This window comes from Silurus aristotelis, assembly GCF_946808225.1.
Source record: "Silurus aristotelis genome assembly, chromosome: 21".
Taxonomy (NCBI): Eukaryota; Metazoa; Chordata; class Actinopteri; order Siluriformes; family Siluridae; genus Silurus; species Silurus aristotelis.
Window position 1 is genome coordinate 20,569,064 of NC_139594.1, and position 24,080 is coordinate 20,593,143.

General features: G+C 41.7%; 3 protein-coding genes across 4 annotated transcripts in view; 1 reads left to right on the forward strand and 2 right to left on the reverse strand.

Annotated features, from left to right (window-relative positions):
- Nucleotides 1–3,062: 3,062 nt before the first annotated feature.
- snx10a (sorting nexin 10a) lies at nucleotides 3,063–7,395 on the reverse strand. The gene is made up of 6 exons (XM_083524155.1): nucleotides 7,323–7,395; nucleotides 6,534–6,620; nucleotides 6,157–6,257; nucleotides 4,238–4,336; nucleotides 3,667–3,870; nucleotides 3,063–3,310 (listed from the first exon to the last, which is right to left on the reverse strand). The coding sequence occupies exons 1-6, from the start codon at nucleotides 7,353–7,355 to the stop codon at nucleotides 3,145–3,147; spliced, it is 690 nt and encodes a 229-aa protein (XP_083380281.1). The 5' UTR covers nucleotides 7,356–7,395; the 3' UTR covers nucleotides 3,063–3,144.
- A 7,002-nt stretch (nucleotides 7,396–14,397) lies between these two features.
- On the forward strand, nucleotides 14,398–16,249 carry cbx3a (chromobox homolog 3a (HP1 gamma homolog, Drosophila); the record flags this gene model as incomplete). 2 transcript variants are annotated; one of them, XM_083523840.1, is made up of 4 exons in its annotated part: nucleotides 14,398–14,531; nucleotides 14,676–14,844; nucleotides 14,923–15,017; nucleotides 15,731–16,249. In XM_083523840.1, the coding sequence occupies 4 exons, from the start codon at nucleotides 14,398–14,400 to the stop codon at nucleotides 15,855–15,857; spliced, it is 525 nt and encodes a 174-aa protein (XP_083379966.1). In that variant the 3' UTR covers nucleotides 15,858–16,249. The 2 variants fall into 2 exon arrangements, with proteins under 2 accessions (XP_083379966.1, XP_083379965.1); XM_083523839.1 differs by having other exon boundaries at nucleotides 14,676–15,017.
- Nucleotides 16,250–19,771: 3,522 nt separating this feature from the next.
- nfe2l3 (nfe2 like bZIP transcription factor 3) overlaps nucleotides 19,772–24,080 on the reverse strand; it is a 5,488-nt gene continuing 1,179 nt past the window's right edge. The window contains exons 2-4 of the mRNA XM_083523655.1: nucleotides 23,649–23,729; nucleotides 23,479–23,565; nucleotides 19,772–21,809 (exon numbers count right to left, since the gene is read on the reverse strand). Coding sequence (XP_083379781.1) covers nucleotides 20,601–21,809; nucleotides 23,479–23,565; nucleotides 23,649–23,729 — 1,377 coding nt within the window. The 3' untranslated portion in view covers nucleotides 19,772–20,600. The remainder of the gene's footprint in view (nucleotides 21,810–23,478; nucleotides 23,566–23,648; nucleotides 23,730–24,080) is intronic.

The window sequence follows — 24,080 nt, forward strand, 5'->3', positions numbered from 1 at the left end:
AGTTATTAGCAGATGGGTTTGGGGGGAATTATTCACTATGTCTGTGTACAATAAGATGAAAAAGGGAAGGCCTTTAAAATTCAGGAGATGTTTAACCAGTTCTTTACACTTGCTCAGTGCTGGTCTGTCCCTGTTTTGTTTACGGACACTGCCGTAATTTGTAGTGCTGTGTGTGCGTAGTTTCTGTTAGTTGTGTGTTGGTTTATGTAGCACCCTGGTCCTGGTAGAAGGTTGTTGGTTTCATTCTGGTCTTTACCAGCTGTATATTATTGACATGACAATGAAACCAATCTTGAACTCGTTGATGTGAAGGGGAATAAATGATCCACTAGTGGGCAGCAGAGCTCTTCCTTCCAGACTATTGAGACTCTTCAGATATAATTCGGGTTAAATGATGTTTTGCTGGATGATGAATGTATTGAACAGTGTTGTGCTCGTTACTAAAAAAATATTAACTAGTTACAGTTACTCGTTACTTCATTCAAAAAGTAACTCAATTACTTTGTTGATTATTTACACCAAAAAGTAATGCGTTACTGTTAAAAGTAACTTTTTAGTTACTTTTTTAAAGAACCTTCTTTAATGTTCCCATTAATGCCCTTTTATGCGTTATGATCTATACAAACACAAAACTGACTTAAACACACAGTCATTTTTACTGTTTCTGGAGGAGCTTCAACAGATTGGAGTTGCTGTTTATCGCAGTAGATACGAGCTTCGAACCAGAAAGACACAGCTTACATTTGACTTAAAAGTTTTTGTCTTTATGCTCAACTAAAGTATAATAATGAGCATATTTCCACTTTGAGAAACTCGTCTTGCTCTCGCCTCGACTCGCCATTACTGCTGCACAGACCTGAATAAACAGAGACACGCCCACAGCAAGTCTTCTTCCTGTTTACAGTGGTTCATCCACCAATCCTACAATGTATCTCTGCTGTAAACAAGTTAGACTGTAGTCTACACTTCAGCCCAAATTCATTCATTCATTTATAAAAGTAACGGGTAACGCATCATACGGTAACGGTAACGAAGTTACTTTAGTTTTAAAAGTAACACGTTACAGTATTAGTTACTGTTAAAAGTAACGCGTTACTGCCCAACACTGGTATTGGAATGTTTCTGGAGTTTTTTCATGAAACATTAAGAAGAGCAGGGGAATCTTTCCATACCCGCCTGTCCTCTACATCTGCCTTTTTCACTCCAACTACCTGCATGTCTTCCCTCACCACATCCATAAACCTCCTCCTTCGTCTTCCTCTTTTCCTCCTTCCTGGTGGCTCCATCCTCATCATTCTTCTACTGATATACCCCATGTCCCTCCTCTGCACATGTCCAAACTATCTTGTCTCCAAAACGTCCTACATGTGCTGTCCCTCTATAAACTCATTTCTAATCCTTTCCATCCTCGTCACTTCAAATGAACATCTCAACATCTTCAGCTCTGCTACCTCCAGCTCCACCTCCTGTCTTTTACTCAATGCCACTTTTAAAAGACTTTCTTAGGAGAATTAAATTTAAAGAGTAACCTATCTTTCCTGACATTGGTGCAAATGTCCAAACCTTTCAACTTCATGCCAGATTTCTGACTTTTTTTTAAATGTGGTTTTAAAAAAAAGTACAAATATTGTTCCTCATCCAGAGGGACTTACAACGGAGCATTTTAAAGTAGCAGAATAGCAGAATGATCACACCAGAAGGTTCACACCACACTTCATTACAGCTCTTCAGTAGAAGACTGTATATCTCTTAGTTTTATTTTATTTTTCCTTCCATCACTGTGCGTTCTTTAAACACAATGTAATATTAGACAGACACAAAAAAAACACACCCAGGCTTGATTCATGCAGCTCTGAACCTACAACTTGGACCAGTGGTGAATCCCAGAAGGCTCCAAAAAACTCTTCCAAGAGAGCACTGATACTTCATCGCAGACGCAAAAGATCTGAACATCTGAGCAGCTGCGGATTTTGGTCAGTGCAGAAAAGTTTATTTGAAAATAAAATAGAACCAATCAAATGAATGCAATCAATATTTTTATTCTACTTATCTATTTAAGTAATCAATTAATTGAGCACAAATTATATTGTTTCAATATGAATTGAATCAAAAAGAAGAATTTCTGAAAGAAATTCTCGAAGATGTACATAAAGAATCCATTTCAGTTTCCGTTTCGTCGCTGATTATGGCTACTAATGAAATCCTGGGGTTCTTCCACCAGTAGGATGATGTATGTTTGGGCCACATGCATTAAATGTATACTTTTTTTTTAGACACATGGGGCTGTTTGGTGAAAAGTGTGTTTAGTGATGGGGAAAAAGCACAATGCTTTGCTTGGCAAGCACTTTTTCTCCATCTCTGACACTTGAACCATCACAAGGAGCTCTTAGATATCAAGATTGTATCCACTGTACTTTACTTGTCTTTATTAATGTAGTTAGTCCTTTACAATGCAAATTCAGTATTATCCATCACCTGTCATTTTTACAATGAAACATTCAGCATTCAATATTTGTCATATGGTGGTTATTCCAAAAGAAACTCCATGTTTCTACTGTTATCATTAAGAACAATCTAAACACTTTCCTAATAGTTTCTATTATACCAAAGATCAAACTGAACATATAGGTACACTATTTCGAAAAAAAGCTTTGATCTCTGTACAGTTTTACCATCACAATCCAGTCTGTGAACAGATCAGCTAAAATGCATATACAGTATCTATACAGTATGTAAACATTCACCAGGACATCAAGCGCCACCAGTCAACAGTCGATACAGGAACAGAATGAAAGATTGTGGAATGAATATCACCGCATTTTACTCATTTTGTGTTTAAAAATAAAACTGAGCACAAAGATAAATACTCAGAGAGCAGCCTTGAGTCCTCTGATATACAGGAAGTAGAGAGATGGACCCATTAAAACTTAGTTTGTGGCTAATTCAGATTTTCATGCATGGAGAATGCAGGGTTTGAGAGAACACCAACCCCAAAGTGAAGTACAGCTACTGAGGAACATTACATGAATCCTGACCTACATGATCGTATACATTGTCCGAATCTTTTAAAATAACAGTTCTGCGAAAAGCCTACATGAAACCTGAAGAGAATGTAAGTAAGATCACAGTACATCTCTGTACATGTTATGTATGTGTGTCTTGCTGACTTTCAGGAGTTGAAGATACACATCTGAAGGCCTCAGGGTCAAGTACCATGGAAAGGAACTGCTGAGCAGGATTCCTATTTTGAGAGGACATTTCAATAGGAGGAGTTGGACCAGCACTAATGCCCAAGCCTGAGGAGGAGGTGCTGTTAAAACACAAAGATGTTCATGTCACAAAGAGATATTCATAGAGCAGTGGTGGCTCAGGGGTTAAGATGTTGGACTTTGGACCTGCTTATGTAAAATCCCTCAAGGTGAAGGCATCAGCCAACCGGCATAAATTGAACAAAAAAAATTGTCCATTCAATTTTTATAAACTGCATTAGGCAGTTATGGAATTAAGGGTCTTGTTCAGGGTTCCAGTAGTAGCAGCTTTGGATCCAAAGTCCAATGGCGTAACAACCGAGCCCCCACCTCCCCATCTTAGTCGAATCAATATTGGAACCACTCAATATTCGATCACGTAGTGTTTAATTATGCACACAATAACCCACATGCACACCTTTCCCCATCATCAGAGTTGCAAAGTTGTTGGCTCTCATCCTCCAGTGAGAAGTGTGTGTTATATACACAACGCTGGATCGCCTCAGTCACACTGTAACTGGTCTGGCCCTGGACACACGCCTCCATTTTAGAAACACTCAGCTGGGACTGCAGGAACAGGTGCAGATGACTGTCCGACAACATCAGGGGCATCTTCAGCAATCTAACACAATGACGAAACCGGAAGGGTGGGACGTGTCAGATACGATCAGTGATTGGATTCTATCAGCGTGTGGGAACTGCGGCACATCTATTTCCAATTCACAAATCACTGCCCAATCACAACGGTCTCTCAGAAGTTTCCTAAACCAAAAATCTAATATTTACTGAATATAGTTATTGAACAGAAACTGAAATGTTGTTTACCCACTGCTTTTTATCCAATTTCTGGTGCAGAGAGAGAGAGAGAGAGAGAGAGAGAGAGAGAGAGAGAGAGAGAGAGAGAGAGAGAGAGAGAGAGGCACTGGAGATTCATTAAATTACAAGGTTATGGAGAAAAAAAACGAGATCATAGTTGTTGGCACACATACGCTTCCAGAAACTTCTGCAGTCCCTCCATACGCCGGACCACCTGCAATCTATTGTTGAGGCTGAAGAAAGGTTTTGCAGGAGAAAGTTTCGGCACTTGGCTGACGACAGGAAAAGAAAAAGCATAAATGAGTAATAAACGAGTGAAGCATAATATGTAATGCAGGTCTCACACTGAAACAGTTTTAATGGTAGATTCCTGGACTCAGTGCGCCCTCTAAAGGTGTGCTGTGGTAACTGGCATCATGTTAGCAGCAGGGCATTAAATAAAGCTTCTTTAGATGGACTTGTTTGTCCAGCACGTCCCACTGATGCTTGCTTGGATTGAGATCTGTGGACTCTAGACTAGAAGCAACACCTTGAACTTTGTGTTTTTCAAACCGTTCCTGACTGGTATGACAACAGAACACTACCCAGAGAATACACTGTCTCTTCCGACTTGCCCTTGTCCCGAATGTGATCAATCAGGCCATCTTCTCTCACTCCATGGTCCAGTTCTGATGCTCATGTAGCAATTGTTTAGGCCAGAGGTGTCCAAACCTCATCTTCACATCAGGGACAAATGTTGGGATCCCCATTTCAGGGATTCCCTCAGGCATTTATTTATGAAGCAATGCCTGAGGGAATCCCTGAAATGGGGGATCCCAACATTTGTCCCTGATGTGGAGATGACGTCACTGGACCTAGCATCAGCCTCCAGTCAATGCTGTGCATATTCCACACTATGCCATGCTACTGCAGGACCCATAAACAACCAGTGAACCCTGGTCAGCTTGCCACAAGAATTTTTGGATGGATGAAGTTTTTGCTCCACAGATTAAACGATGATGGCCCCCTGTGCACACATCACAACTTCAATAATTGCACAATTCCTGGTTACACCACAAGTCCAGAACAGACTGATGTGTATTCCTTGTATACTTATTGACATGTGGTATGTTTCTGCTCGATCAGGGAGATTTGTAGCGTGTCATGAATCTGCATCCATGAGGGAATCTAAATCCTAGAAAAGCACAAATTGCCTGCAGCACCAACAAACCTGCCTGAACTTTGCCCCAGTCCTGGTGGAGATAAATAGATCCACTACAACCGGTTCAATGGTTTGTTCCATGCTGTGCTTCTTTCCCTGCACCCACTCAAAAGCAGTGTTGGGCAGTAACGCGTTACTTTTAAAACTAAAGTAACTTCGTTACCGTTACCGTATGATGCGTTACCCGTTACTTTTATAAATGAATGAATGAATTTGGGCTGAAGTGTAGACTACAGTCTAACTTGTTTACAGCAGAGACACATTGTAGGATTGGTGGATGAACCACTGTAAACAGGAAGAAGACGCACTGTGGGCGTGTCTCTGTTTATTCAGGTCTGTGCAGCAGTAATGGCGAGTCGAGGCGAGAGCAAGACGAGTTTCTCAAAGTGGAAATATGCTCATTATTATACTTTAGTTGAGCATAAAGACAAAAACTTTTAAGTCAAATGTAAGCTGTGTGTTTCTGGTTCGAAGCTCGTATCTACTGCGATAAACAGCAACTCCAATCTGTTGAAGCTGCTCCAGAAACAGTAAAAATGACTGTGTGTTTAAGTCAGTTTTGTGTTTGTATAGATCATAATGCATAAAAGGGCATTAATGGGAACATTAAAGAAGGTTCTTTAAAAAAGTAACTAAAAAGTTACTTTTAACAGTAACGCATTACTTTTTGGTGTCAGTAATCAACAAAGTAATTGAGTTACTTTTTGAATGAAGTAACGAGTAACTGTAACTAGTTAATATTTTTTTAGTAACGAGCACAACACTGTTCAAAAGAGTGTATATATTTTTTTTCCCGGAAACTAGCTGACAGTAAACCTTCTAAGTAGTTAGCATGGTAGCATCTTGCTAGTTCTTGATCTTGAAATTGATGGTACCCTGGAGTTTACTCACACGAGAAGCGCATTGTCTTGCAATCTCTGACGCAGCCACACAAACTCACTGTATCTTCTTCTCACACATGAGGTCTTCTTCTGGAAACACATGCTATTTGTCTTAAACACAACAAAGAAGACATGACACATGCTGGTTAGACAGTTAACAGAAAATTTTTTTTTTTATATTGCCACATTTTAGGATTTTAATCTAATGGCTGTGGATATTCAGTGAATGGATATTCAGTTAATGTACAAACAGAAAGCCCAACTACAGCGATAATGCACTGCTGAAACACCAGGACAGTGAAGCTGTTTATATGGATGGACTGAAATAAGGAATATACTGTAGAGATGGAGGAGATGTTAATGCGTGAGAAGGATCTTTGGCCTTACATGAAGATAGATCTCATAGTCAATGTGCGTGTGCCAGAAATCCTCTTTGTGAAACCGGGGATCTCGTACCCTTACACTTAAAAATTCCTGCAACACATTTTCAAATGAAAAAAAAGTAAAGAAGAGAGAGAAAAAAAGAGAAATCGAAACAGGATTCTGTAATTATAAAATGGAACCAAATCTGTGATTGTGTTTCAGACCCGTGTCTCCACACAGGTCAGACCAGGAACCAAACAGGAGCCAGCCCTAGTTTGGGCACTTAATGGTCTGATGGGGTGAGACTAGATTTCACGGTCATGCAAAATAAATATTAGACGGAGAACTTTTAGAAAGAACTGCAGTATGTCTGGTGCTGGACGGCCGAGTCAGCTTTATTATCATACACATCAGAATCTGATCACCATCACTGTCTGTGCTGGACGATCTTTGATGAAATGCGTTTCCTGGATGATTGGGCATTTACTCGAGATCTGAATTTTACAATCTAACATTTTTTCCGCTGATTTTCTTCTTCTAGCTATTTGATTTCACTTTCATTTCCATATAAAAATTCATAATAAAAACACTTTTGTAAGCTTCCGGCTCGACTCTCGAGTCAGTCCATAATAACAGACCCGATTCCTGACATCATTTGTGTCTGATCGCTGGAGAATCCAAACTAAGCCTTTTATCATCCTCACTACAGCTGCTAACTCTTCAAAACAGAGACATGAGACATTTTCTGAAAAAAACCCCATTATGGATCTACTGTAACGTATAAAAAACTGTCCTTATAAGACCGAACAGTACCTTTTTCATGTGACCGTCACTGGAGTCATCCATGTCCGAGAAGAGAGACAGGAACGCTCTGTAACGGGAGGAAAAAAATGAGATTCAGATTGAAGCATTCAGTACAGTGTTTAATAAGAAGTGGGAACATATTAAAGAGGATTAGAAATTAAGCTCTTTATACATTAGTGTACACAGAGAATCCGTGTGTTGATGCAATAGTGGGTTAGAGAAGGACTCTGGACCACAGGCTCTGGAAATTAACCCTGGATTACTGGTGCTGGGCCACAGGTTTATTAAAGACAAAGTGAAGCGATGTTTAGATCAGGTCTTAGCTTTAGTACAAATCCTGCTGCGTAAAATATGCTGTGGATTTTGGATCTTAGGGACCGGGCTGACAGTTTTTAATAAGTATTATTGGCACAGGAAAATATACAGCACTCTACATTCACTTTCCACAGCAGGCTGAGCTTGTTCACCTTTCACTGCTAAACTCCCTAGCTGGATAAATACTACTCTGGCATCCTTACAGCACCATCTGAATAACTCCCATCCACTGCCAATGATTGAAAATGCTCACTTATATAATGTGCTGCTTGCAGGAAACTCCACCGGTCAGTATACACAATCATCTAAAGCTTCAGTTGCAGCCTCGTGAGACGCAGAGACTCTACCTGACTTAATATATGGACTCAATTCTCCCTAATGATAATTCTTTCTCATTTCTAATATAAATCCTGAGCTAATTACAGTCTCATCCACTCAGTGAGCTACGTTTTGCTCATGCGCAGAACAGGGACATAAGACGTTTCAGACGTTTCAGTGTGGGTGAGGAACTTTTCGGAAACAATTGAAAACAAAAGGGTGAACGTGGAGATTTTTTAAACGGAAACACCATTTACAAATGAACCTGGATTAATGTACTGTAGATGTAGACTTGGTAATACCTGAATGTGTAACTTACAGAAAAGTTTTATACATCCTTTATTGCTCTAACTTACAGCACATTCTTTCCAGCTCGGTCCCTCTGCTTGGCTAATCGGTACAATGGTCTTACACCTGGAGCACAAACTGTTAAAGGGCACTACAGTGGTAACTTGGCGGTGCTGGAGATAAAATCCTGACCTTTTGATTAGCTTTAACCATGGAGCTACAATGTCCCAATAACATGTTAGCTGAATATTAAGTACATAGTTTGTTTTGTTTTGAGGACTGTAATCCATGTAGATATAGACTCTAGCAAGACATTCACTTCATTCTATCTTCTTTAAAAAATATTTTCAATTTTGGAATAAAATCTTTCCCAGAAGTGTAAAAGTTTATTTCGAAAAGCCACAAAATTAGGAAGGGGACACAAATCGGCTAATCATCTCCCTGTGTTGACGTTCCTGCAAATGGAAGGTGTGTTTTTTGTGTTTTACTGCCTCCTAGTGGTCATATAAGAATCTAAATGGACACTTTATAATGCGTGGAATGTAAATGTATGTTCAGATTTTGCAGTCGTGAATCTTCTGTTTTTCTGTTCATTATTATTTTACTTATAAATAAATATAAATTTATATATATAAATTTGGAGACACACAATTGTATATGATGTCTCTGGATGCAGGAGCATGACATTTTGCTTTCACTTAAACTTGAAGACTCAAACCTGTTCCAGAGTTTCCTTGTATGATCACAATACTAAACGCCATGCAGAAGAGTCTCTGGTTGGGACAGGACAGAGTCCAAACCATCATCCACAGAATATTTCCCACCAAACTGTTTCATTGTAGAATACCATGAGGGGTGGAGACACATTCATTATAACACAGAGAAGGTGTATTTCTATTATTTATTTATTATTTTTATGTGGATGATTTAAAACCCCAAAGGGAGGACATTATCCCCGTCTACGAGTCACTCGAGTCTGGACGAGATATTTCAGAACCTGAATCAACTCTATTATAATCCTTAGTCAGCATAATGATACCATCTGTCATGACCAGGTCAGGACTCACAGGAACAGGAATATTATTAAAAATTATATCCACTTATATTTATAGGAAAATCTTAATTATTCCAGATGAGATCATTAGATGGAGAAAATAATGTGTGAAAATCAGAGACCATGCTGATGGCACATGTTCAGACAGAGAGAGAGAGACGTGTTCAGAGAGAAACACACAGACACATGTTCAGAGAGAGAGAGAGAGAGAGAGAGAGAGAGAGAGAGAGAGAGAGATGTTCAGACAGAGTTTAGACAGAGACAGGGTGCTCAGAGACACAAAGAGACACATGTTCAGACAGAGAGAGACACATGTTCAGGACAGTGTTTAGACAAAGACAGGGTGTTCAGAGACACACAGACACATGTTCAGACAGAGAGACACATGGTTGGACAGTCTTTAGACAGAGACAGGGTGTTTAGAGACACAGACACATGTTCAGACAGAGAGACATGTTTGGACAGTCTTTAGACAGAGACAGGGTGTTCAGAGACACAGAGAGACACATGTTCGGACAGTGTTTAGACAGAGACAGGGTATTTAGAGACACAGACACATGTTCAGACAGGGAGACACATGTTCAGACAGTGTTTAGACAGAGACAGGGTGTTCAGAGACACAGAAACATGTTGTTTAGACAGAGACAGGGTGTTTAGAGACACACACATGTTCAGACAGAGAGACACATGTTCAGACAGTGTTTAGACAGAGACAGGGTGTTCAGAGACACAGAAACATGTTGTTTAGACAGAGACAGGGTGTTTAGAGACACACACATGTTCAGACAGGGAGACACATGTTCAGACAGTGTTTAGACAGAGACAGGGTGTTCAGAGACACAGAAACATGTTGTTTAGACAGAGACAGGGTGTTTAGAGACACACACATGTTCAGACAGAGAGACACATGTTCAGACAGTGTTTAGACAGAGACAGTGTGTTCAGAGACACACAGACACATGCTTGGACAGTGTTTAGACAGAGACAGGGTGTTCAGAGACACACACACGTTTGGACAGTGTTTTGACAGAGACTGTGTTTAGAGACACACAGACACATGTTTGGACAGTGTTTAGACAGAGACTGTGTTTAGAGACACACACACACGTTTGGACAGTGTTTAGACAGAGACTGTGTTTACAGACACACAGACACATGTTTGGACAGTGTTTGGACAGAGACTGTGTTTAGAGACACACACACACGTTTGGACAGTGTTTAGACAGAGACTGTGTTTACAGACACACAGACACATGTTTGGACAGTGTTTAGACAGAGACTGTGTTTAGAGACACACACACATGTTTGGACAGTGTTTAGACAGAGACTGTGTTTAGAGACACACAGACACATGTTTGGACAGTGTCTAGACAGAGACTGTGTTTAGAGACACACACACACACGTTTGGACAGTGTTTAGACAGAGACTGTGTTTACAGACACACAGACACATGTTTGGACAGTGTTTAGACAGAGACTGTGTTTACAGACACACAGACACATGTTTGGACAGTGTTTAGACAGAGACTGTGTTTAGAGACACACACACATTTGGACAGTGTTTAGACAGAGACTGTGTTTACAGACACACAGACACATGTTTGGACAGTGTTTAGACAGAGACTGTGTTTACAGACACACAGACACATGTTTGGAGAGTGTTTAGACAGAGACTGTGTTTAGAGACACACACACACATTTGGACAGTGTTTAGACAGAGACTGTGTTTACAGACACACAGACACATGTTTGGACAGTGTTTAGACAGAGACTGTGTTTAGAGACACACAGACACATGTTTGGACAGTGTTTAGACAGAGACTGTGTTTAGAGACACACACACACATTTGGACAGTGTTTAGACAGAGACTGTGTTTAGAGACACACAGACACATGTTTGGACAGTGTTTAGACAGAGACTGTGTTTAGAGACACACACACACGTTTGGACAGTGTTTAGACAGAGACTGTGTTTACAGACACACAGACACATGTTTGGACAGTGTTTAGACAGAGACTGTGTTTAGAGACACACACACACGTTTGGACAGTGTTTAGACAGAGACTGTGTTTACAGACACACAGACACATGTTTGGACAGTGTTTGGACAGAGACTGTGTTTAGAGACACACACACACGTTTGGACAGTGTTTAGACAGAGACTGTGTTTACAGACACACAGACACATGTTTGGACAGTGTTTAGACAGAGACTGTGTTTAGAGACACACACACATGTTTGGACAGTGTTTAGACAGAGACTGTGTTTAGAGACACACAGACACATGTTTGGACAGTGTCTAGACAGAGACTGTGTTTAGAGACACACACACACACGTTTGGACAGTGTTTAGACAGAGACTGTGTTTACAGACACACAGACACATGTTTGGACAGTGTTTAGACAGAGACTGTGTTTACAGACACACAGACACATGTTTGGACAGTGTTTAGACAGAGACTGTGTTTAGAGACACACACACACATTTGGACAGTGTTTAGACAGAGACTGTGTTTACAGACACACAGACACATGTTTGGACAGTGTTTAGACAGAGACTGTGTTTACAGACACACAGACACATGTTTGGAGAGTGTTTAGACAGAGACTGTGTTTAGAGACACACACACACATTTGGACAGTGTTTAGACAGAGACTGTGTTTAGAGACACACAGACACATGTTTGGACAGTGTTTAGACAGAGACTGTGTTTAGAGACACACACACACGTTTGGACAGTGTTTAGACAGAGACTGTGTTTACAGACACACAGACACATGTTTGGACAGTGTTTAGACAGAGACTGTGTTTACAGACACACAGACACATGTTTGGACAGTGTTTAGACAGAGACTGTGTTTACAGACACACAGACACATGTTTGGACAGTGTTTAGACAGAGACTGTGTTTACAGACACACAGACACATGTTTGGACAGTGTTTAGACAGAGACTGTGTTTAGAGACACACAGACACATGTTTGGACAGTGTTTAGACAGAGACTGTGTTTAGAGACACACAGACACACGTTTGGACAGTGTCTAGACAGAGACTGTGTTTAGAGACACACACACACACGTTTGGACAGTGTTTAGACAGAGACTGTGTTTACAGACACACAGACACACGTTTGGACAGTGTTTAGACAGAGACTGTGTTTACAGACACACAGACACATGTTTGGACAGTGTTTAGACAGAGACTGTGTTTACAGACACACAGACACATGTTTGGACAGTGTTTAGACAGAGACTGTGTTTACAGACACACAGACACATGTTTGGACAGTGTTTAGACAGAGACTGTGTTTACAGACACACAGACACATGTTTGGACAGTGTTTAGACAGAGACTGTGTTTAGAGACACACAGACACATGTTTGGACAGTGTTTAGACAGAGACTGTGTTTAGAGACACACACACATGTTTGGACAGTGTTTAGACAGAGACTGTGTTTACAGACACACAGACACATGTTTGGACAGTGTTTAGACAGAGACTGTGTTTACAGACACACAGACACATGTTTGGACAGTGTTTAGACAGAGACTGTGTTTAGAGACACACACACATGTTTGGACAGTGTTTAGACAGAGACTGTGTTTACAGACACACAGACACATGTTTGGACAGTGTTTAGACAGAGACTGTGTTTACAGACACACAGACACATGTTTGGACAGTGTTTAGACAGAGACTGTGTTTACAGACACACACACACGTTTGGACAGTGTTTAGACAGATACTGTGTTTAGAGACACACACACACATGTTTGGACAGTGTTTAGACAGAGACTGTGTTTACAGACACACACACATGTTTGGACAGTGTTTAGACAGAGACTGTGTTTACAGACACACAGACACATGTTTGGACAGTGTTTAGACAGAGACTGTGTTTACAGACACACAGACACATGTTTGGACAGTGTTTAGACAGAGACTGTGTTTACAGACACACACACATGTTTGGACAGTGTTTAGACAGATACTGTGTTTAGAGACACACAGACACATGTTTGGACAGTGTTTAGACAGAGACACATGTTCAGGCAGAGACAAAGACACAGCCCGTAGAGAGCCACGTGTCCAGGTCTAGGTTGTGTTCGCGGCTGCCCCTCACGCGCTGTTTTCTTTTTTTAAACGGATTGGCTGTGCGTGATGACGCAGTGTGGGCGGAGCGTGACGGCGCGCAGGTCTCTGAGGGTTGATATCAGTGCAGGCCTGAGGTTGATGTGGAGTGGCGGAGTTTCTTCACCTCGGTGCAGATTGGATTCGGTTATAATCTGTTGAAGGTAAACGGGTGTGGGAGCAGTGCGGGGCGAAGAGGAGGCGCTTAGGCCTGGGCCTGTGGTTCGGTTCGGGTTTAGATTCAGAGGAATTCGGTCTTTGGTCTTCTTTTGTTCACTGCTTTTCGCGCCCATGCGGCTTCCACTGTGCGCATGCGCATCGAGAGCGTCCTGTTTATTCTACTTCTCCTATTAAACGGTGTTTAAAGATGGCGAGTGTGTGTAGGTTAATTAGGATAATCTCGTGTGTGTGTGTGTGTGTGTGTGTGTGTGTGTGTGTGTGTGTGTGTGTGTGTGTGTGAGAGAGAGAGAGAGATGGCCTTCTGCTGAGTGTTTGTTAGCACTTAGCCGTGTGTGTTAGCTGTGTGATGCAGTAAACTCAGGCGGGTGTTTATGAAAAATATGAATATTTATTACATAAATGTTTACACGCGAGGTAATAATGTAGTAAATAATCGATAGTGTAATCACTAGAGACTCAGCGGCTGCAGGGATTAATAGCGCTATACGCTACTGCTGCGGGGGGCGGGGCTTAGGGTGAGGGACAACCAGCAGCGGGATGTGGGACTTGATAACGGGCTAACACACACACACACACACACACACACACACACACACACACACACACACACACAATCTCTTCCAACTCGCAATCTCTCTCTTACACACATGGAGGTTAAGAGGTGTTTGAGCTCAACACACACCCCTGAGGTGACCTGGATCTCCATCATGAGTCCTGGTGTGTGTGTGTGTGTGTGTGTGTGTGTGTGTGTGTGTGTGTGTGTGTGTGTGTGTGTGTGTGTGTGTTAGGTTATCATGGGAAAGAAACAGACCAGCAAGTCAAAAAAGGATATGGAAGAACCTGAAGAGTTTGTGGTGGAGAAGGTGATGGACCAGCGAGTGGTGAATGGAAAAGTGGAGTTTTTCCTCAAGTGGAAAGGATTCCCAGAGTGAGTATGTTCTCCACGGCGAACACTGGAAGACTCCAGTTAAACCCGCCGATGCTTGCACTCATTGTTTATTTCCCAGAATCTCCTGCTGAATGTTGTAGATCCCTGTAGTCTCATCACTCACTGTTTCACTGCATTCTTCAGCACTGATAACACCTGGGAGCCGGAAGAGAACCTCGACTGCCCTGAGCTGATCTCTGCCTTCCTCGAGTCCCAGAAAGGCGTGGTGGAGAAACCTGACTCCAACAAGAGGAAGTCTTCTACAGACGAGCCTGAGACGGAGGAGAGCAAGGCCAAGAGGAAGAAGGAGCTGGTGAGTGCAGGGTTGATGTGTTTCTCTTTCATGTTGAAGGACTTCCTCAAACTCCCTTTTTTTTTTGTTATTTTGCAGAATGAAAAGCCGAGAGGGTTTGCCAGGAATTTGGAGCCGGAGAGGATCATTGGGGCGACGGACAGCAGCGGAGAACTGATGTTTTTGATGAAGTGGTGAGAGAAGATCTTTCAATATGCTATCTCATTCCTCTTTTAGAGTAGAAATGTTCTTAACCAGTGTTGAGGTTAATGCACAAGTTTATTCCTGTAGCTAATTTACTCTTTTTCTTTTTTAATCGGATAATGACCTTGTGTTGACCTTCATTCAAGATCATTGAGGATGATGTACTTTGGAGAGACCCAACAATAAACTTGTTTCTCCAGTTTCCTTCGGTTACTGATAGCTAGTTTGGATCGTACTCGCCAATAACCGATTAATCAACCGATAGTTTTTACAATAGACACTGTTAAAAATATGAAATAGTGCAAAAACAGTTCTTGATCATAAAATTGTGCTAATTGTAAAACATATTTACTATAATTCAGTTAAACACGGTTAATAAATATACAGCGCTCTCCGTGCAGCGCGTAGTCTCGTGTGTCAAAACAAACTTTGAGAGCATTATGAAGCTCGTCCATGCTGAGACCGGGTGTTTGTCACGCGGTGTTTCTGTAGCATTTGTTCTTGAAGCTCTGAGATCTTCCTCCTTGCTCAGCAGTTTGAGGTCTCCTCTGGTGTTCTGCTCCCTGTGTTTAGAACATCAGTGTGAGCTTTGAAATTGCCTCTGAAGAGACTCCTGGATGAGTGTAATGTTTGCTGTCATTGGTTATTTATTAAAACGCATTAGAGTGTAGAACAGAAATGATCCCCCACTATGTGTTTGTAGGAAGGACTCGGACGAGGCAGACCTGGTGCCAGCTCGAGAGGCGAATACCCAGTGCCCGCAGGTGGTGATTGCGTTTTATGAGGAGAGGCTAACCTGGCACTCCTGCCCAGAGGATGAACAGCACTAGTATTCCACACCCCTGTGTACTTTTCCAACCCAAAGGTTCTCTGGCTGAGCCCCCGTGTGCACCCTGAAGGTGTGGGTCTCGCACCGCAGCCAGCCTGAGCCCCACGTTCCCGCGTGCGTGGGATCGACACGCCGCACCCCCCCAGGAACAATCCGTTTCTGATTTTAAGATTTAAGAGGAATCTATTTGTTGTGTTTGGCTGCTTGGTCATTTTATTTCTGTTTGATGCTTTTGTGTATCTGTAGATCTCCCTGTCCCTATTGTCCCTATCATCCAGTGTCCTTAGAGTTCAGTTGCATTGGGTTCGATTCAGCCTGAATAGTTCCACTGTATATTTTCTGTACATATTTTTTCAGAAAAGTTTCAATTAAAGGTTTGTGCCTTTCTTTTAACCAGCTGCTGTCCGTGTGATGTGTTCATTCACTCCAGCTTAACTGCAGTGCAGATGTTCTCACCTTTTTCAGGCTGTGTCGACATAAATCCAGATAAATATGGAAAATGTTTGTGAAAAACTGCACGTGCACAAACATGGGACTCTTTAAATCGTGTAATTTCTGCCTGGTGTTTATTTACTACTTGGCTCTTTGAAACGTTGTGCAGACTAAAAGTTTTTACAAAATCAGTTTTCAAATGTATCCACATTTGTATTGCCTGAACAGCATCATAGGGATGTTAACATAAACGAATGAATGTGGACAGATCAGAGGGATTCATCACTTCTGCACAGTGATGGTGCTGGAATTAGAACTCATGACCTGATTAGAAGTTCACCATCTGGTCTACTCTGCCTGGTTTGTTTGTGACATGACAGCTAAGCAGCACTTTCTCCACTAGCTGTGCAGAACAGGACATGTTTGATGATCTTCGAATGCTTTCCCCTCTCAATCCTACTTCTGTAGATCAGAGATACACTGTGTTCCTGGAGCAGGACCAGCCATTACTTCTCGTTCTGGAACCGACACCATGTTCATTAGCATGAGATGCTATGGGAAGCTTCCAGATCCCATTTGGTTGCAAAGGCACAATTGTGCAGATCAGGCAGATGGCTACCCAATCTGTCTACCCTTTCCTGAATAAATTTTTTTCTTATACACCATCTCAAGGTTTCCTTTTTAAGTATCTGTAGATATCATCCATTCACTTTACTTTAGATTGCCTCCAGGTGCTGCTTTCAGAGCGAATGTTATGATTCAAATGGAGGCCAAACTTTTTCATCTATATTTTATGATTTAATCATTTTTCTGCAAAAGCCATTTAAAACCGGGATTATACAACTATTTTTAATGATCAGCAATTTCGTCTGTAGGTTGATCAGGAAGTTAAACAGATGAGGAGCCGAGGTTATGGAAGACAGTTTCATGTCACAGGTCCTACACCGTGGCAAGATCGAGCACAGCAATGAGACACTAGGTAGTTTGGTACTGCATCAGCGAGAGCCCTTCCAGGCGAAGATCTCAAAGCAGAAGTTTTGAGCGTTCCAGATGTGCTCTTCAAGCTATTTTAAAAAAAGCATAAAGAAACAGGTGATGTTCAGAAGCATGGTGGTCGGCCAAGGAAACTTAACGCAGACACATCGTGCTCACTTCCCCTTCAACATCAGATGTCCTGCAGCGCCATAAGCAAAGAACTGAAGGAAACCAGTGAGACCCAGATAAACCCATCTACAGTCTGGAGAAGTCTGGCCAGAAGTTATGAAAACAAGGCTTAGTGTCTCATCTCTGTATGAAAACCGAGGAACTGGGGAAAAATGGCAGCAGTTGGTCTGGACTGATGTCTGGAATATTTGCTGAACGTCTAGAGCGCATTACAGTACTGAGTTTCTGCAGGCAAGAGTGAAGCATGGTGGAGGTTTCCAGCAGGATATGTCCTCAGAATTAATGCAGAGAAATTCAGGCAGATACCACGGAGGCGTTTGATTGGCCCTGAATTTATTCTGCAGACCCCAAACATACATTCAATGTCATTAAGAGCTAATCTTTAGTGTAGAGAAGAACAAGGAGTTCTAGAAGTGATCGTTTTGGCCTCCACAGAGTCCTGATGTCAACATCAAGTCTGCTTGCGATTATATGAGCGAAGACAAGGATTTGAGGAGCCTTCATTCGTATATACGGCATATACACAGTGCTGCAACTGATGTAGCATAAACTGCATGTATGAAGAACAAGAATAGCCTTTATTTATAAATAACCGTTTTTTCCCCCTACAGATTTAATGTATTTCGTGTTTTATTTTTATATATACAGTGGTGTGAAAAAGTGTTTGCCCCTTCCTGATTTCTTTTTTTTTTTTTCCACACTAATGTTTTAGATCAGTGTGACAAACGTGCAAATTAAGAAATTAGGAAGGGGGCAAACACTTTTTCACACCACTGTATATGTATATAAAATGTCTTACAAAATTGTAGAAACTTGGAGTCTGTTATCAAAAATGATGATGGATGAACAGTTTCATTCTGGTCTCTGCTGAAGATGGTCTACAGATGTTTGGGTGAAGATTGTTGCATTGTGACAGGTACCTTCTAGCAAACCAGATTAAATAGACTGCATTTAATTATGGGCCACAACGAATGATTATTTTGATAGTTGCTTAATCTGACGGTTTATTTTTGCTTTAAAAAAGATTTCTGTAAAAAACAACAACAGAAATACAGCATTTGAATATGAAGTGTGTGCAGGACTGAATTGATTATTTTGTATACATTACTCAAGTGAGGAGCAGTCACATAGTTCCAGTAGCAGGAAGTCGAATATTGTAGCTCGTTCTGAAACATCGTCTTTCTTTCCTTCTTTTAGATTCAATGTTGAATCATAAAATTTAAAAATGACTTAATGTCTTAGATTTAGGTTCCAGAGAAGTCTAAAAAGGCCAGTATGAAGGGTGAAGCGATTTGTGTAAATCAACTTCTGTATTGTATCTGGTACATTTATTATTATTTTTTTAATGACATTTTTGTCGAATATATAATCACTTACAATTTTGTATGCTTAAATTTGATATACAGACACTGAAAAACAAGCGTTTGAATGTAGCAAAGCCGCGGTAATTCACGTCTGAAAACAGAGGTGTCACTGTTGTAGCAGTCAAATGCTATAAAAGAGAAAGGAATGAAATTGATTGAATTAAAAATATTCATTGGTGAATGAATGCATCATCATTCGCTAAAAACCACAACGGTGAGTAAAAATGTGATCGTTTACTGCTACTGTTATTTGCTGCTTTTTGATTTAGTGTTTGTTCACACCGTTTTAATTAAATCCACCACTGTGCCACCTGATGCTCAGGAGTCAGGACAGAGCGGATCCAGTGCGATGTTGCTCACCGTGCTGATGTTTCACCTTCATCCTGAATCCTGTGGTACTTTCATCCCATACAAGTTCCGTGTTGCATAATTGGTAAGATTTACAGTTTAACAGCATTTTAATATATACACATGAAAATATTCGGACACTAGATCTTTCCTGCCATATGTGGTTCTTTTCCTAACTGTTACCTCAAAGCGGGAGGCACATAATTGTAAAGGACGTCTTTGAATGCAGTATAATAACTTGGAAACCCAAACCTGTTCCAGCATGGCAATGCCTCTGTGCACAAAGCCAGCTCCATGGAGATCTGCTTTACGTGTTTTGGAGAGGAAGATCTTGAGTGGGCCTGCAATAGATCTCCAACCCTGTTGAACACCTTTGGGATGAATGTGAACGCACCCCAGGAACCTCCAGACCTACACCAATACCTGACTTTACTAACACCCTTGTAGCTGATGGACACATCACCCCCCACAATTTCGTGGAACATCTTCCCAGAGGAGTGGAGAGCAAATTTATTCAAAAAGCACATACACATACTTATAACCAGGTGTCTGCAAACTTTTGGCAATATAGTATGAGATTATATATAAAAACCACACACACAGTATATCCAAAAAAGACTCTTATATAACAGCCTTATACGTGGTCATTTTGTTTGTTGTTTATCGTCAAGTATGTTTATTATTATCATCATCATTACTATATTTATAAAAGCAGTTAAAATGAGAAAACATGGTAACGTGTAAAAACACACAAAAGAAATAATTTTCCTCACGTCATGAAGTCTGGGAATCTTTGCGTTACGGATATTTTGTATATTATATATTTGACAGGTAAATTCAATTGTTGTCAGTTCGGATAAATCCGCATTTTAAAACCTCATCAAACGTTTCGATTCTTGTCTGTCTAAAGAAAATAAACCAGACATTATCAGTAACGATGCAATCATGTAAAATCCAGGAAAAAAGTCCAAGTCAAAACAGACATATTGATGAAACATGGGGACTCATTAAGGCCATAGTGGAAGTCATGCAGTTACAAACACCAGCATAACAATTGCATAAGAAGCGAAGTCGCGTCTCCAAAATTTATGCAAATTTCACCACCGAGGAACATCCAGTGACCTGCTTTTTCTCCCTCACATGTCCAGTAGGGTCATGTTTATTGATAAAGTGTGTTATTTCTGCAATAGTGATGATTATTGTGCTGGACTTTTGAGGACTGGGCCTGAGGTACCTCCTGTGTGTGTTCTATCATCCATGTTCAGTGCTTCTGCTACACACAGTAAACGCAGTATATTATAACGCTCATCTTTTCTGGTTTAAATATTTAAAAGGGGAAAGTTCAGTAGTCCTACACCAAGTAGCCCTTTAAAACACACGCGCACACACACACGCACTAAAAACACAACGTAAAAAAAAACAAAATCAACCTGGTCTCAATTTTTTTTGTCCTTCTTCCTTTTTGTAGTTTTGGCTGGAGTCGTGTTCATTTTCACTGCATTTGTTCGAGGTCGGACCGCCAGGTGCCCGTTCGTGCCACAGTGAAGTGTGTATTGCTCTGGGCTAAAGGTCTGTCCGTGCTCGTCTCTCAGCTGCCTCAGCACAGCATTGGAAAGCGTCTTGAAACACTCGCTGGTGCCGGACAGCGCCTTGCTGGTGCAAGTTCTCTCACGAAGAAGGGCATCACGCTGTGCAATCAGTTCCTCCACCTCAGCCTGCAGGCCCAAGATGGCGTGCAGCTTCCTTTTTCTGCAGTTTTGTGCTGCCATTTTGTTTTTGCCACGTCTGCGCACATCCCGCAGAAGCGTGGCCTCCGATGTGGAGAGGTCCTGACCTTCTAGCAGCTCCAGGAAGTCCTCCATCGGCATGTTAACGATTTCCGGGGCGGAAAATGGAAGCCCCAGAGCCTGCAGACGCCGTTCATCCCGGCTTGGCTCCTCCGGTCCAGTTTCATCCTCACTCATTACTTCCTGTTTTATAGCTTTTGGAGATCGGGTCCTGCTTTGTGGCTTACTCTCCTCAGGGGACCGAGATGAATAGTTGTGGTCATGCCAGATTATCTTGTTCAAGCTTTCCCGTGGCCAATCGTAGCACGATGATGCACACGCCCCACCATTACTGAATAGGGACTCTACTTCACTGCTGTAGCCCATCGCGCCACCCTCACAAAACGACTCGGAAGAGGACATTGAGGCTGAGGTGGGGCTTCTGGACTCAGTCTCCAATGACAAACCAGAATCAGAGTCCAAATCCTCGAGCCATGGAGCATCCAATCTGCCATCTACTGCATTTAGTACCTGCTCCTCCACACTAGCCAGGCCCTCCAGACCCAACAGATTTATCTGCTCAAACACTGCCTCATCCAAATACCCACCCACCCTGGAGTGAGAGCCATTTCCTAATGAGGAGAAAAGAGGCAAAGCCACGGCAGCACCTCCGGATGCTCGAGGTGCGTTTCTATTCGATGAATTAGTAGAGTCCAGGCTGAAGAAAGCAGATGTTTGGTGGGGTGTGGTGTGTGCTCCTCCTCTTGGTGGATCTGGTCTGTAATCCCCACCACTGCTGACCGTGGCATCGTGAAGGCTGACGTTGTAGCTGATCGGGTCCATATCTGGGACATGCTGTGCAATCAAAGACTCAAATTCCTGTTGAGGGGGAAGGAGGGGGAGGGTGTTATAACACTGGTCAGCATATTCATTGCGATTACAGTAAAAGCTAAACGACTCACGACTCAGAAGAGCAATGCCAAAAAAGCATGTAAATGCTGTACATTAGGATATTCACTGACGGACTGACTGACGTGTTTGTCTTGTTCATAACCACTGTTGTTTGAATATGAGGGGGTATCAAAAAGTGTCTAGACTTATGGTGTAACTGGAGCTATTCTGACCACAGGCGCTACTACGTCTTAGATTTCAGCACGGACAGCGAGTTAGAACTAAGAGCAAACGTGAAATTGGCCAAATCTGCCACAGAGACGTTTGACGTTTGATAAACGGCGACGCTGCAACGAGTTGTTCGAGGTGTTTTGAGTGGCACGCGGGCTTTAAGAGCAGAAGAACGTCACAGGAAGACGGTGAGAGATTAGGAGCTTCGAAGCTCAACCCCCAATAATGTCGCAACCATTCGGCAACTTGTGCATAATGATCGTCGGATAACGACCCGCACAATCTCACTTCCACACCCACACTACTCTTCTGCGGAGTCTGTCCTTTTCCCAAAAATGAAGATCCAGCTGTGTTGACAACATTGCGGACATCTGGCGCGAATCACAGAAGATGCTTCGAAAAGTAGACTTCCAGACGGAAATAACGCAGAGTCACAGGGTCTTACGTTTCCCCACATGCAGCACGCAGACATGAGCGTTTTTAGACGTTTCAGTGTGGATGAGCAACTTTTAGGAAGCGATTAAAGCGATGTGGAGCGTTTTTTACAAATGAAAACGGCGTTTTTCAAATCCGGTTTGGCCTAGAAGTAGTCTCGTTTTATGGAAAAAAAACAAAAAAAAACAACAACATTTGGACAAATTTTTCATTGTATATTTTAGAAAACTGAAACAGGAAATCATATGAAAACAAATATTTTCTGATTCTGACTGGTCATTGTTTTAGAACAATCTAACAAAACACTGTCTAGCGTTAGTGAAGCGAAATCTTTCTGCCTCCACCTAAGCCCCGCCCACAAAGAAAATATCACAATGTTTACTAACCACAACAATACAGTAAGCATTTTGTACACGGTGATGGATGAGGTGTAATGATCTTCTAATGTGGTCAACCAACACTGTTTTTGGATAGACAGGATATGTTTTAGAGCAGCGGTCCCCAACCTTTTCTGCGCCACGGACCGGTTTAATGTTAGACATTTTCACGGACCGGCCTTTAAGGTGTGTTGGATAAATACAAGAAAATAAAATGATACGACCGGCAAAAAAACGGTATTTTCTAAATATAATAATAAAAGTGAATCCACTGTGTTGTTGTTTGTTCATTTTGCTAGTTGGGGGTTTGAATTTAGCGGTAAAATATTGTGTTACCAGCCGAAGCCGCTTTAAGAAGGTCATTTTCCAAAATAAAACCGTTCATAATCAGATAAATAAAACGGAAATAATGTAGGGGGACCACCGTTTTAGAGAAGTGGGACGAAGCCCAACGTCCGAACGATGAATTGGTTGAATCGTTTTAACCTTTCATATCTGCTCACGTTGGTCCTCTTCGATTTTCAAAACAATAAACATAATAAAAATTATAGTATTATAGTAAAATTGCTACTACCTGATGTTCACCCGAAATCGGCCATGGGAAAAATACTCACATTGAAATCTGACAGGAAGTCAGGCCATTGAGAGTGAACTTCAGCACCAGAACCAGGGGGAAGTTGAACACCGTTACTTAACAGAACCTTTCAAAAAGAACATCACACACACATCATTAGTGTTCAGACTATCCACACTACTACTACTACTAATGATAATGTGAGCCTACCTCCTGTTCCAGCGCTGAGCTTTGAGTCAGTTGGGTTGGTGAATCATCACCGATTCCTTCCTCGTCGTCTTTCACAACATCCTTTTGGACATCGGCAGAAACAGAGAACGCGTTAATAGGAAACTTAAAACCTCAAATCAACAACAAGAAAAGTCACAATGGCGCTCTTCACGTGGACGCGAAACGAGCTCGTGTTCAACCTCGCATCGAGAAATGTCAAAGAGGAGGAGAAACCGGAGGACGAGTTCTTCTACCCATTGTTTACACCACTGTTCTGATCCACTCATTTCCACACAGAGGACAAAGGAATACAAGAGAAAACCGGCTAGAAGAGAAATCTTAGTGGCAGATTGGTGTCATTACTGCTACACACACACACACACACACACACAATAAGGCCTGGACCACTTGCAATAGTTTTGTACTGATTTG

What these genes read in the sequence shown, in the direction of transcription:
- snx10a (XM_083524155.1), bottom strand. Translation starts at nt 7,355, where the DNA reads ATGGATGACTCCAGTGACGGTCACATGAAAAAG. An exon ending in ACTATGAGATCTATCTTCAT is followed by an intron (nt 6,258 to 6,533) that starts GTAAGGCCAAAG and finishes GTTGTGTTTAAG; the next exon opens with ACAAATAGCATGTGTTTCCA. An exon ending in CTGCAGAAGTTTCTGGAAGC is followed by an intron (nt 3,871 to 4,237) that starts GTATGTGTGCCA and finishes TCATTGTGTTAG; the next exon opens with ATTGCTGAAGATGCCCCTGA.